Raw genomic sequence first — 15340 nt, 5'->3', positions numbered from 1 at the left:
CCACCCCCTCACCCCCAATTTCCCTGGCCCACTGTCCAATCATGTATCTCGTCTTATATCTGCCAGAGATGGAGCAGGTTCATCTGGTGTCTCCCGCCCCCAGCCGGAGGCCCCCTCCCACCCCACCCCCGGGAGCCAGGCAGCGACGATGAGAGCAGCTCGTATGGCAGCCCTCAACCCCAGACACAGGAGACCCTGGAGCGCGAGTCTGAGGATGACACTGACTTCTTGTCACAGACGTCTCCAACACCCTCCACCATCCCAGAGACACTCACCTCGATTGGGCACTTCAGTGAAGAGGCTCCTGGGACACTATGTGGTGCGCACCACACAGCTGATCCTGTACAGCAGGTGGAGGTAAGAACACCCGAGGAGGCGGATGGTCGGTGGGCGCACCAACCCCAGGAACTAGCTGCCATCCAGGCTGGTTTTGGGCTTCAGGAACGAACAGTCCATCGATCGTGGAGATGCAGTTCCAGAGCCACGACTACATGAGGAGTTGGCGAGTATCCAGTACCTGCAGGCACAGTTGGAGGAGTCCAATGGCATGCAGGAGCAGGAGCTGGTGCCGACCATGCGTGCCACCCAGGCCAACACTGCATGGGTGGCGCCCGCAGTGGAGGCATTCTGGGTGACAGTTTTGGCTATGGATCAGCATGTCCAAGGCCTGGGGCATTCTGTACAGGCGCTGATCGAGGCCCAGGACGGGGTGCCGCCTTCCAGACAACCATGTGTAAGAGCCGCCTGGAAATTGCAGCGGCTTGGCCCAGTCACAGCAGGCCATGGCTGTTACAACTGTTACAAAAAACAAAGAACAGTACAGCACAGGAACAGGCCCTTCGGCCCTCCAAGCCCTAGCCGATCACGGATCCTATCTGGACCAACCGCCTGTATCCTTCTATACCCCGTCTGTCCATGTGTCTATCCAGATAAGTCTTAAAGATTGTTAACGTATCTGCCTCAATGACCTCACTTGGTAGTGCATTCCAGGCCACCACCACCCTCTGTGTAAAAAAATTTCCCCCGCACATCTCCACTGAACCTTTCCCCCTCACCTTGAACTTGTGCCCTATTGTAATTGTTATTTCCACCATGGGAAAAAACCTGTTCACCCTATCTGTACCCCATATAATTTTCTAAACTTCTATCAGGTTGCCCCTCCGCCTCCGTCTCACTAGGGAATACAATGCCAGTTTATTCAATCTCTCCTCATAGCTAACACCCTCCAGACCAGGCAACATCCTGGTAAACTCTCTTTTGGTAGTGTGGTGACCAGAATTGGACACAGTATTTCAAATGTGGCCTAACCAACATTCTATCTAACTAATTTGTGAGCTTTTGTACTCGATACCCCATCCTATGAAGGCAAGCATGTCATATGCTTTCTTTACCACCATTTCCACCTGTGCTGCCACTTTTAAGGATCTGTGGACCTGCACACCCAGATCTCTCTGTGTGTCGATGCTCCGGATGGTTCTACCATTTATTTTATAGCTCCCACCTGAATTGGATCTACCGAAATGCATCACCTCGCATTTGTCCAGATTAAATTCCACCTGCCTGCTGAATCTCTGACAATCATTATCCACAACTCCTGTAATCTCAGTATCATCCTCAAACTTGCTAATCAGACCAGTTACATTTTCTTCCAAGCCATTTATATACATTTGTCTTCTATGGCCAAGCCAGTTCTCAATCCATCTAGCTAGTTCACCCCTGACCCCGTGTGATTTAGTCTTTTGCACCAGCCTGCCATGAGGGACCTTGCCAAATGCTTTACTAAAGTCCATGTAGACAACATCCACAACCTTTCCCTCGTCAATCATTTTTGTCACCTCCTCAAAAAACTCAATTAAATTAGTGAGACATGAGCTCCCTCATACAAAACCACACTGTCTGTCACTGATAAGACCATTCACTTCCAAATGTGCATAAATCCTGGGCTGGATTCTCCGATCCTGCAGTTATGTCCGCAGGATCCGTCTGGTATTACGAACAGTAAGTCGGTGCCGCCCCCGCACCGATCCTCCGTCCGGTGAGGGGCTAGCAGCCGTGCCGCAGGAATGCACGATGCAGACAGCCCTCTCAGCATCATACTGGAGGGCACCTCCAGTGCGGTCCAGGCACCTGAACCGCATTTTCAGGAGGCTGAAGCATCGCTCGAACATGGTGTTGGTCGCTGCATGGGCATCGTTGTCGCGGGTCTCGGCGTCAGTCTGTGGTTTCTGGATACGTGTCATCAGCCACAACCTCAGTAGATAACCACTGTCCCACAGCGTCTTGAACATGTCAGGAATCGTTGAGTGTGCCAGGATGAAGGAATCGTGCACACTGAACGGCTATCGGGCGCAGCTGATGGTCACATATCAGCTGCATGTTCATCAAGTGGAACCCCTTTTGGTTCCGTCACCTGAGGTGCTCTTAGGGTGACATGCACCCCGTCGAACACCCCCTGAACCCGGGGAACATCAGCATTGGCGACGAACCTCATTGCCCGAGCATCCTGATGGGCTCGGTCCACAGTGAAGCTGCCTGGGCATTAAGGGCCTCCGTGAGGGTGTGGATGCACCTGTGCACCTCGGTCTGCGAGATCCAGCCAAGTCCCCACTTGGCACCTGGAAGGATCCCTTGGTGTAGACATTCAGGGTGACTGTCGCCCAGACAGCCACCGGGAACGGGTATCCTCCCCCATATCTCCACAGTGCCACGTGCACCAGGTTGTGGCAGTCCGTAGGGGCCACAGTGGGCATTGCCCTGGTGGGTTGTCTGATGCCCTGCCGGCGGGTGGCAGCCAGGTGGATGTGGAGGTTATGGCAGAGGATGGGGTGCAGGGGCACCCATATGGCCGGTGTCACTCTGCACAACGAGGGGCCAAGGTGGCTGGTCAGTAGGGTGCACAAGACGACTGCCTTGCAGGCCGCAGTAATGGCACCGTCCCGTCTCATGGGGGGTCGCCCCAGCCACACGGTCTGTTCCCTTGTCACTCACCTTTTCCCTAACCTGGCAGGGGCCCACACCTGCCAGCCCGGCCAGTGTCCGACCCGGCAGCCCATGGTCACGCCTCTCTGTGTCCTACCTCTTCTCTCTACTCCATCAGCCAAAACACTGGTTTCATGATTTCTAACAGCACAAGCGAACCATGCCGTCGTGAACTCGGCCCATCGGAGGAGGAGAATCATGGAGGCCCCTGAGAATACTGGGTCAGTCCCGCTAATGATATACAAACGGTGTTTACTGTACGTGCGTTCCGGAATGCATTGACGCCGCTGTTGAGATGACGGAGAATTGAGATTTGGCGTCAAATCGCCGGCTGCTGCGATTTCGGCGTCAGGACTTATTTTCTGCCCAATCATGTTTCCCGATTCCGGCGTCAGCCAACAAAAAATCCTGTCACATATCATTACCGATTCAAACTCCCATTTTCATTTTTAAAACCTGGAACATGAGTTGCATTCTCTAAGAAATAGTTATTGTAGAATATTCAAGCCTAAAGGCATATTATCTAAGTATTTTTAAGCATTATATTTTATGTTCAAAACCTCTGCTATGCCCCTGTCACAGAATCTGGAAAATAAGTCTTCAACTAAGGAAGTTGGACTTTTTTGGAGAGGAAGTTCATATCACATCAATGTCAAATTATAATTGGGTCAAAGTTGCTTTACATTCTGCCACTGCAATGAAAGGAAAGTAGGACTTTTCATAAGTCTACTATATTTCAATGGGTTTATGAAGACTCATAGCCAGTTGCTGCTCTGTAACTCATTATTATGTTGAGTGGATGCTAATGACATGAATGCCACAGCTGCATGGCAACCACATCATTATGTGTCGACATAATGGATTTTAAAAGTAAATTGGTGAGTTGCAGGTTTTGTGTTAAAGTTGGGTTACCTCCTGAGCAAACCCATTGAACGTAAAGTCATTTTCTTCAAGGGACACAAATATTTAGTAGTGCAGTCCATTGAAAAGAATTTTGAAGAACACAGATGAGTTAAATGATTAAGTTAAGTTGAAAACTCAAACATGTAACTTGTCGTAGGATGAACATGAAGTATCATGGAATACTGAGAAGAGAGGTTTGGTTCTGTATTCCAATGAAGTAAAAGGAAAATTCAGAGGAAAAATCATAACTTCACCTGTTCTTCATAAGACCATAAGACATAGGAGCAGAATTAGGTCGCTCAGCCCATCGAGTATGCTCTGCTGTTCAATCATGGCTGATATTTTTCTCATCCCCATTCTCCCACCTTCTCCCCATAACCCCTGACCTCCTTATTAATCAAGAACCTATCCATCTCTCTCTTAAAGACACTCGGTGATTTAGCCTCCACAGCCTTCTGCAGCAGAGTTCCACAGATTCACCACCCTCTGGCTGAAGAAATTCCTCCTCCTCTCAGTTTTAAAGGATCATCCCTTTAGTCTGAGATTGTGTCGCCTGGTTCTAGTTTTTCTTACAAGTGGAAACAGCCTCTCCAAGTCCACTCTATCCAGGCCTCGGAGTATCCTGTGAGTTTCAATGAGAACCCTCCTCATCCTTCTAAACTCCAATGAGTACAGACCCAGATTCCTCAACCGTCCCTCATTCAAGAAGCTCTTCATTCCAGGGATCATTCTTGTGAACCTCCTCTGGACCCTTTCCAAGGCCAGCACATCCTTCCTTAGATACAGGCAAAAACCTGTCAAGCTGTGAAGGCACTTTCTGATAGAAATTGACCTTTAAATAGCAGTCTCTCCATGACCAAGGTTGTAGCTAGTCAGTGGACCGGATCAAAATCTCCCCAACTTGTCAATTTCAATGAAAAAGCTGTTCCCACAAGCACTATCCTTGGTGACCCTAGTGAGGTGCAGACATAGCATGGAAGCTTTGAATTGTTGGAAAAGAGAGATCTCATGGTTAAAAGGGCTCTAAATTACCTTCTCAATCATCACAATTGCTTTCCTGCCAAACCTACAGAGGTCTAAACTCAGAATCTGCCATGGGTTAAACCAGATGGCAAGATGCCAACCTGATTTCATTTTTTGGGACTTTTCTACTTACATGCATCTGAACTCACCTCCACTTGGCTGGAAAAATTGTGTCCTTTGTCACTACTTATAAAACAAAGGATCCCATAAGTTTTAAAAAAAAACAATTTCATCAACTTGTCCTTCTACCTTCAAATCGCCAGGTCTCTATTTCTTCTGTCTTTACAATTTTATTATTTAGCTTAGATTCCATCTCCTCATTCTACCTCCCAGAATTAGTTACTCCATATTTTTCTCATCAAATTTCATCTCTCATGTGTCTGCCCAATTTAAGTTTGTTGCTGCTTTTCTCATTGGTGTACATTTATCCATGCAGTTTTCTTAATATTTATACGCCTATGTTGAAATTCATTTTTCATACCTAGAAAATAGTTTGTCAGCGTGCAAGTTGGGTAACTGGTTTTCCACTGCTGTGTCCATTCAACTGCTATAGTCCACATTACTGAACCATAACATGTTTAAGGGTGCATTTAGAACATGCTCTGAAGGAAACAATGAATGGAGAAATGGGGTTATAGTAATTATCTGAATGGCACTCACTTTCAGCACCTTTCTGAACTGGGAGGTCAGCATCACAGAACTTGCTCTTCAATCACTGCTATAGCATTTCTGCAATCAGTGTGAAGACACATGTAAAAATTCCTTCCTCTGGTTGTAGACTGTTGCACATAAATTGTTGAATAAAATACATTTCATGGAAATATGAAACAGGTTCAAAAACAGATTCTTCCCCACCGTTACCAGACTCCTGAATGACCCTCTTATGGACTGACCTGATCTCTCCACACATCTTCTCTACTAATCTACTGAATTGTACTACACCGTATGCTTCACCCGATGTCTGTGTCTATGTATTTACATTCTGTATTTATCGGATGTCCTGTGTTTTTTCAGGTATTGAACGGAATGTAATGCTGGACTGTACGCAGAACAATGCTTTTCACTGTATCTCGGTACACATGACAAATCAAATCAAGTCAAATATATTTGAAACAAACCTTGTTTTCTTTGTCCAGATTGTGTACTCATTCTGAAACTGTGTAATTAGAATATGTTGTTCATTAATTCTGAAATTAAATGTATAGTCAGTTATTGGTATTATAACAATTGTAAAACTACTTCCTATTATCTTTATAATAATTGGGTCTTATTTAATTGTTCAAAACAAAAAGCTTTTTTCTTTTGATAATAGTTAAAGCTGGAGATAATTGTTTCTTTATTTCATGAATTAACAGTAATGCAATAAATTCTCCCACTCAGGATATCAATATTAATGCGCTGGATTTTCGTGTTAGGGATGGGTAACAGGCGTGAGGAAAAAGTACCTCAAGGGCAAGATTTCTGCTCCAGGGGTTTTAGGGATGGGGAGGGGGAGGAGGAATGCAATGGAGTGCATGCACACTGGAGTGGAGTTTGGCCCGCCATCATGGGAAATAGTTCGGAGGCAGATACAGGAGCTGCCGCGTGCCAAGGCCGTTTGGATAAAAGTCCCATTGTTTTCATTAAAACCATGTCCTTTATCCCTCACCCTTCCAACTTATCCCCCAAGCCCCATCCATGAAATAATTTCCCCACCCACCATCAGTGGCCCCTCATACCATCCACGACAACCATAACCCTCCAACTGCCACCTCATAACACTTTCATGCCCATTCACCCAGTTTACACTTTATATAGAACCAATACAGAAGCTACAGTAACAATGTGGAAATGTTTAAGAAACAGCAAGTTGAAAGAACTGCTGTTATTACAACCCTATAAAAGTGTCAATCAACCAGACCTTTAAACTATGAAAAGCAGAAATTATAAGCACTTGATGCCTTTTTATCTTGTATAAATAAACATTGAGCCATTATCAAAATGGATCAAAGGAAAAAAGCAGTCAATCAAGTAATGTTTTCCCTTGTGTGGACCTGTTTCAACAAACTAATGGAAGTCAGAGCTCACAGCCAAGCCTCATTATGCATGGAGAGTATGCGGGACTATTTGGAATGGGTGGAAGGGCAGGTGTTGGCCTGGAGGGTATGATGGACCCTCAGAATGGGTGGAAGGGTGTGGGGTGACAAGGAAGGTATGAGGGACCATTGGGGGTGGGTAGGGCATGGGTTAGACCATTTGAAGTTATCTTTCCAAATGTTTTGCACCCAGACTACGATTCAGGATTCCTCTGAGAAGAATCCTTCAGAAGCAGGCCTAACTCCATGAAAACTGTGGGTAGCTAGGAGTTATCCTATCCGGCAATGAAGCTGGCCAAGACAGAAATACAGGGTATGGGCTCACTGCCCACACTAGTAAAAATTGGGGATGCCAGGAATGGGGAGTGGGGAATGGTGTAACCGGGTCATGACTGACATTTTTAAAGGTCTAAGGAGTTTAACAGACGCCGTGAAAATTTACCCCACTAACCTGGGGGAGGTAAACACAGAACTCTAAACTTAAGTTCTAAATTATACCTGAAAGCATAGAACAGAAGATTCACCTACTTTCCAAGTACAGGTATACCAGACCCCTTATCCTGCGTCCCAAAATCCGGAAGGACCCAGATACCGAATCCTGCCCTGGAAACTACAATCCCCATCAGGAATTGCTATTCATCATATTTAGATTATAATGCGTTGATCCTCTGCTCTTTAAGACCAGGAACAATGGCACAATTCAGTCTGGTCCACACCTCATCCTTTCCCCACCCTACCTGAGTCCAGCTTAGCCAAGAAATCAAGAAATTTCCAAATCCAAAATTTGCAAAATCCTTGTATCCTGTATACATCTAGTCCTGAACTTCTGACATATGGGTTCTGGTACCTGTACTAAAGAGCCATCTGGAAATGCTTAAGAAAACAATGAAGAATTAAGAAAAAGTCAAAGGACAATTGCAAGAATACCAATGTCAGCGGAAACAAAAATTTTACATTGTGTCAGCTGTACTCTAGCATATCAAATCACGCAGCTTTGTATCCAAACACATTTTAAATTCCCGTAAGCTTATGATTTACCTGTCTTATCTAGTAAGGTATTCCCAAAAATCCATCATCTTTTGAATGAAGATTTGTTTTCAATGTACTTTTCGCTAATTATATTTACATATTTTTGTTCTACTAATCTGATCATTCTTAAACTGATATTTATGTTCACATTATCTCTGCCACAGAATACTTTGCATGTCTCAGAGAGGTTGCCATTTACTCTCCTTCTGCCTAAGGGCAGCATGGTGGCACGGTGGGTATAACTGCTGCCCCCCAGAGATTTGGGTCAGTGTCTATGTGGAGTTTGTATGTTCTCCCAGTGTCTGCGTGAGTTTCCTCTGGGTGCTCCAGTTTCCTCCCACGGTCCAAAGATGTGCAGGTTAGCTGTATTGGCCATGATAAATTTCACCTTAGTTTTCCAGGGATCTGCAGTTTGGGTTACGAGGTTAGGGCTGGGTGAACGGGGCAGTGGACATGGGTAGAGTGTTCTTTCTAAGGGTCAGTGCAGAATGGCCTCCTTCTTCAATGTAGGGATTCTAAGTAAGTAAGTAAGTCAAAGTAACTATAGAGTTCCTGGCCGGGATTCTCCCCTACCCGGCGGGGCGGGGTGGTCCCGGCGTGTTGGAGTGGCGTGAACCACTCTGGCGTCGGGCCACCCCAAAGGCGCGGACGTTTCCGCACCTTTAGGGGCCAAGCCCTCACATTGAGGGGCTAGGCCCGCGCCAGAGTGGTTCCCACTCCGCCGGCTGGCGTGAACGGCCTTTGGCGCCACGCCAGCCAGGGCCGAAAGGACTTCGCCGGCCGGCGTAAGTCCGTGCATGCGCGGAGCGTCAGCGGCTGCTGACGTCATACCGCTGCATACGCAGGGGTCTCTTCCGCCTCCGCCATGGTGAAAATGGCACAGGCCCGCCCGCCGATCGGTGGGCCCCGATCGCGGGCCAGGCCACCATGGGGGCACCCCCCAGGGGTCAGATCGCCCCGCGCCCCCCCCAGGATCCCGGCGCCCACCCACGCTGCCAATCCAGCCGGTCAGGTAGGTGGTTTAATCCACGCCAGCGGGCGGTCAGAGAATTCCGCCCCTGTTCTTGTTTTCTTACCATTAACTTGAAGTAATTCTGTTGTGCTTCTCTGTACCCTTTCACGACTGTATTTGCTCACAACTGAGTTCTGACCCATGCATTATAAAGCTTCAGTTCTGTAGATTATTCTGGCTATATATTCCAGCAATCTTTAAAAATTTTTTTTTTTAGAATTTTCCAATTAGGGGGCAATTTTGCATGGTCAATTCACCTTCCCTGCACATCTTTTTGGATTGTGGGGGTGAGACCCATACAGACACAGAGAAATGTGAAAACTCCACACGGACAATGGTCTACGGCCGGGATCGAACCCGGGTCCTCGACATCGTGAGGCAGCAATGCTAACCGCTGCGCCACTGTGCCACCCTTATTACAGCAATCTCTTTAACTTAATAGCTTTGTACATTGTTTTGGAAATGACAAATTTGCTGCCAATTCCAGACTTTTGCTGCCTTTGTCAAATGTCTTCCAACACATCAACTCATATTTATATAATGCAGTTAACATAGCAAAATGACTTCTGGTGGCGGCCATTGAGGCCATCGCACATTTGATAGCTCCTGCCTGTAACGGACTTTTAGACCTTTTTCCCACGTTTGTTTCCCGGATTTTATGTGAAGAGTGAGACAGTAAGGAGAAAGCCCCCTCCGGTGTATGGAGAATTGGACCAGAGGTGGTTGTGTGAGATGACAAAGTCCTATAAGTCCGTTTCAAGATCAATGAGGCCTGAGATATTGTTGGGGGAGGATTCCCTTCTCTCTTTTGCTTCGTTAAATGTCCTCACCAGCAGTGGGCTTAATATCTCTGAAAACGCCTGATAGAATTCCACCGGGTAGCCGTCAAGCCCCGGGTCCTTGCCCGACTGCATGCCCTCCAGCCCCTTGATTATTTCCTCAATCTCAATTGGGGCTCCCAGCCCCTGCACCAGATCCTCATCTACCCTCGGGAACCTCAACTAATCCAGAAACTGCCTCATCCCCTCCACACCAGCCGGGGGAAACAACCTGCCCGCATCTATCCTATCTATTCCCTTCATAATTTTAAATGTTTCTATAAGATCCCCCCTCATCCTTCTAAATTCCAACGAGTACAGTCCCAGTCTACTCAACCTCTCCTCATAATCCAACCCCTTCAGCTCTGGGATTAACCTAGTGAATCTCCTCTGCACACCCTCCAGTGCCAGTATGTCCTTTCTCAAGTAAGGAGACCAAAACTGAACACAATACTCCAGGTGTGGCCTCACTAGCACCGTATACAATTGCAGCATAACCTCCCTAGTCTTAAACTCCATCCCTCTAGCAATGAAGGACAAAATTCCATTTGCCTTCTTAATCACCTGTTGCACCTGTAAACCAACTTTCTGTGACTCATGCACTAGCATACCCAGGTCTCTCTGCACAGCGGCAGGCTTTAATATTTTATCGTTTAAATAATAATCCCGTTTGCTGTTATTCCTACCAAAATGGATAACCTCACATTTGTCAACATTGTATTCCATCTGCCAGACCCTAGCCCATTCACTTAACCTATCCAAATCCCTCTGTAGACTTCCAGTATCCTCTGCACTTTTCGCTTTACCACTCATCTTAGTGTCATCTGCAAACTTGGACATATCACAAGGTAGTTATCCTGTGGGTTGATGGCTACTCTGATCATCACGCAAACTGATGAAGGGGCCTAAGGCTGTCACTTTCAGCCCTGAAAAGTGCCCAGTCTACCTCAGATTACCCTGGAAGGGCAAGGTACCTCAGGAATTTGAGCAATAGATGAAGCTAGTTGTTTCACGCTGCTACTATGCATTAGCAACACAAGTGGTATTTGCTGCTAACAGGATGCTGCCGTGAAGCCAAAAAGACTTTCTGCCTATCCCACAAATGAGCAATGGAGTATATGAATATGAGTGATAATGTGACACTAGGTATGCAGGCCGTATGTCCAAAAGACTGATGGATCTTATCAAACAGCATGCCCCTTACGCTGTTCACAATGGGCCAAATACAGACTGTACCCTACCAGCCCATGTTTGCAAAGCTCAAAACACAGAGTCTAACATTAGATATGATTCCACAATTTGGCAACATTAGCTAAATAATCGTCAGTGTGTTGAAAATTACGTTGATAACCAATTTAAGATCGTCAGTCGGGCTTGCAATGTGGCACATTTGCATGTACTGGACGTTACATATATTAATACACTTGTTCTTTGCAGACAGAACAAACATATCACACATTGTGCCTATTTCAGCTAAACAAATCTGTGAAAACCATTTGCTGGTTCATTCCTCAGGACAATGCCTTGATCAATCGGAGTCAAGCTTCCTGGCTTAAATTTCAAATGAGGCTTGGCAGTTAACTGTTAGTCACCATCACCTGCTGCATTCTCCATGGAAATATCTCTACCAATCAGAGCCCACTTGCCAACCAATCAACATTCTCTTCTCATACAGCATAAAGTTGTCATTTCCCCTGACACTGGCACTCTTTCTTCAATAAAATGTCTGTTTTCAGCAATGCATAGGATAAGTTCAAGTAAATTATACTTCAGGAACTTCTATATTTTATACATAACTCACTCCAAAGATATAAAAAAAAGTCTGTTATGCATCCTAAATCCATACAATTACTCCTCCAATCGACATTTAAGTTGAGCATCTATCATGATACCTGAATCTGATCTTTCCCCCATTTTAAATATAGGCATGGCGGTTTTTTTGCATCCAGTCCGATGGAATAGCTTCTGCATTCAATGATTATTACAATTTTATTACAATTTATAATACTCTATATATCCCTTCCCTTGTTCAATATTCCAGGATAGCTTATCTGATTCAAAAGGTGTACTGATCCAGTCTTTTAAATCATTTGGAAATACGTAAGAACTAAGTACTTGATAACTTATGTGCTTTGTTCTTACGTATTTCTAAATGATCTAATATTCATGCTGCAATGATTAACCAGCAAATTAGTATTTGTCTTTCCAGTGAATATTTCTAGAAAATAACAATTAATGTAATGATCTTGATTACAGTGTACTGGATGCTTTATAAAAGAAAATGAAACAATCTGATTAGAACGAAGTGTAGAATAGTAGTGTGGTATGGATTGAAATAAACATTCATTTAAATAAACAGAGCTATTAAATAAGAAACTGAAGCCACCCATATAGCAGTGTCGAGGAAAGAAGTGCAAATAAAGAGGCTCTCTCTGGAATAATGTAGAAGAAGCTCTGCACAAAGCAAAATAGGAGAAAGAAGCTGCCCTGAAATCAGCATGGGAAAATTAAGCAATCCAAAAGCAATGTTGGAAATATAGCTCCCCAGAGAGCAATTTACACCCATAATTACTCATAAGGTGAGATATCTTGATTGCCACAATCCCAGTTTTTCATGACTTAAGGTTGTTTTGCATTAGATTTCAGGTTTATAAGTTATTGGCATCACTAACAAGTGCTTGAAAGGACAATGCAATAACCTAAATTCAAAAAGGTTTACACACTTTTGGATCCAGTGCCATATTGCCAATGCAAACATTTCAGCAGAAGGCCCACAGGGATAGATCTTCGTTTGCAAAAGTGAGCAGGAGTTATTTAGAGTTTATAATTCATGTTGTCAGTATTTAGAAATGCATGGGATAATCAAGCATAGCCAGCATTGATTTGTTAAAGACACAACAGTGTGTTCAATAAATTTAATAGATGCATTTGATAAAGTGAACAATTGAATTGATTAATAAAATGCAATAGGTGCACTGTGTATGGATTTTAAGAAAGTGTGAAATAAGAGGCAGGATTTTCAACCTGGGGAGAAACAGAGGTTGAGGCGATTTCCAGATCCTGAATGGGCTGGACAAACAAGTGGATGATGTCATTTACTGTGAATATGTAGATAGGTGATGTAGGAGTATGAGAATACACTAATGGAAAGGTGCATAAGAATATGGATGAACAGAGACTGAGTGGTATAAATAGATAACTGTGAATTTTAATTCAGAAGCCTATGTCACTTCATAGCTACGCTTTCAATTTCTAGAGTTATTAATTCTACAAATATTTGTGCTCATGACACTGCAGGCTCTTAAAGCTGACTCAAAGCAATTTGAGCACTGGTGACCAATTTCTTGTTCTTACCACTTATAGTCACTATTTTCCAAAAGGAGGAGAAAGCAGGGCCATGTTTCAAAGAACAAAGAACAATACAGCACACGAACAGGCTCTTCGGCCCTCCAGGCCTGCACCGATCGAGTGTTTCTTCACTTGATACCAGCACATGATACCAAATGGCATGATTTGCAACCCCTCAGACGATGAAGCAGTCCATGTGCAAATGCAGCAAGACCTAGTCAGTGTCCAGACTTTGGCTGATAAGTGGTAAGTAACATTTGCGCCATACAAGTGCCAGGCAATGACCAGCTGCAATAAGAGAGAATCAAAAAAATCGCCCCATGACAATCAATTCATTACCTTCACTGAATCTCCCACTATCAACATCCTGGGGGTTACCATTGATTACAAACTAAACTGGACTATCCATATAAATACTGTGGATACAAGACCAGGTCAGAGGCTAGGAATCCTGCGGCGAGTATCTCATCTCATGACTCCCCAAAGCCTGTCCATTATCTACAAGATACAAGTCTGAAGTGAGATGGAATACTCCACACTTGCCTGGATGAGTGCAACAAAACTAAAGAAGCTCAATACCATCCAAGACAAAGCAGCCGTTTGACTAGCACCCCCTCCACAAACATTCACTCTCTCCACCACTGACGCACAGTAGCAGCAGTGTGTACCATCTACAGGATGTACTGCAGGAACTCACCAAGGCTCCTTAGGCAGCACCTTCCAAACATACGACCATACTATCTAGGAAGACAAGGGCAACAGATACATGAGAACACCATCACCCGGAGGTTCCCCTCAAAGTCATTTACCACCCTGCATAGGAAATATATCATCGTTCCTTCACTGTCGCTGAGTCAAAATTCCTGGAACTCCCTCCCTAAAAGGACAGTAGGTGTACTGCACGACATGAAGTGCAGCGGTTCAAGAAGGAAGCTCACCATCACCTTCTCAAGGGCAACTAGGGCTGGGCAACAAATGGTGGCCCAGCTAGAGTAGCCCACGTTCTGGAGAAATTAATTTTAAAAATGTTTAAAAGTCAAAGATTTGCTTAATGAGATGCTCAAATACTGCCAAAGCCTTTGCCTTAAATGGTCCATTCCATACAACATTCACCTCCATGCTAGTATGTCTATTAAAAATACTTGAACCCCGGGCACTTCCGGGGAGACCATGGAGGAGTAGTTCGCACATTTGATAGCGATACAAGAAATTTAGCAGAAGTTATCTAGCCAGGAGGACTATCTAACCGTGCTGGAGCACAAGGTGGAAGTGTTAGATGAGCGCCACAAGAGAATGCAGGACAAGCTGGAGGACCTGGAGAACAGGTCCAGGAGGCAGAACTTAAGGATTGTTGGCCTCCTTGAAGGAATTGAGGGGTCAAATGCGGGAGCATATGTGGCGGGCATGTTGGAGATGGGGCCCGGGGCGTTTTCTCAGCCCCTGGAAGTGGATGGAGCGAAGAGACATCGCAAGGAAGCCTAAGGCGAATGACCTACCGAGGGCCATGGTGGTGCGTTTCCACCGTTTTTCGGACAAAGAACTTATTTTCCGGTGGGCCAAGAAAGAGCGGAGCAGCAGATGGGAGAACACCGAGGTGCGCATCTATCAGGACCTGGGAGCAGAGCTAGCCAAGAGACATGCTAAGTTCAATTGGGTGAAGGCGATCCTCTTCAAGAAGGGGGTGAAATTCGGGTTGCTGTATCCAGCGCAGTTCTGGGTTACGCACGAAGACCGGCATTTTTACTTTGAAACACCGGACGATGCATGGACATTTATCAAAGAAAAGAAGTTGGAAGCATCTTGAAGGACACTTAAGTCTCGAAGAAGTTATGTGATGGTGGTTCGTAATCTTTGTAATTTTCGTATCGGTTCAAATAAGATTGTATGCAGTTTTGGGTTAAGTGTTGAGCTGGGGTGGTGGTTTGTGGGTGCTTCGTTTTGCAGGGATTTGATGCGGAGGGGGGGAGGGTGCCCTGAAGTTGGTGCTATTCTGTGGGAGGCTGGGTCTTGTTTCAAGCAATTGTTTGTTCATTGGTTTATGCTAATTTCCTTTTACCTGAGGTTGTTTACTTACTGGGGAATGCGATGTTGTTAAATGGTTTATTCACGTCGGGAGAGGGGTTCGAACAATAGGGAGCCAGCATGTTTGGCAC

The 15340-nt window shown here is 45.2% G+C and overlaps 1 protein-coding gene across 4 annotated transcripts in view; it reads right to left on the bottom strand.

Annotated features, from left to right (window-relative positions):
• Positions 1 to 15340, bottom strand: part of kiaa0825 (KIAA0825 ortholog) — a 593054-nt gene that overhangs the window by 216738 nt on the left and 360976 nt on the right. For 3 of the 4 annotated variants that reach the window (XM_038805261.1, XM_038805262.1, XM_038805264.1), the window contains exon 20: positions 6024 to 6092. The exons of the other annotated variant lie outside the window; for it this stretch is intronic. In XM_038805261.1, the coding sequence (XP_038661189.1) occupies positions 6024 to 6092 (69 nt within the window). The remainder of the gene's footprint in view (positions 1 to 6023; positions 6093 to 15340) is intronic. 4 annotated transcript variants of the gene reach the window in all.

Source organism: Scyliorhinus canicula, chromosome 8, assembly GCF_902713615.1.
Source record: "Scyliorhinus canicula chromosome 8, sScyCan1.1, whole genome shotgun sequence".
In the NCBI taxonomy this organism is placed as follows: Eukaryota; Metazoa; Chordata; class Chondrichthyes; order Carcharhiniformes; family Scyliorhinidae; genus Scyliorhinus; species Scyliorhinus canicula.
The sequence above is the reverse complement of the archived record's forward strand: the minus strand, read 5'-3'. Positions and strand labels throughout refer to the sequence as shown.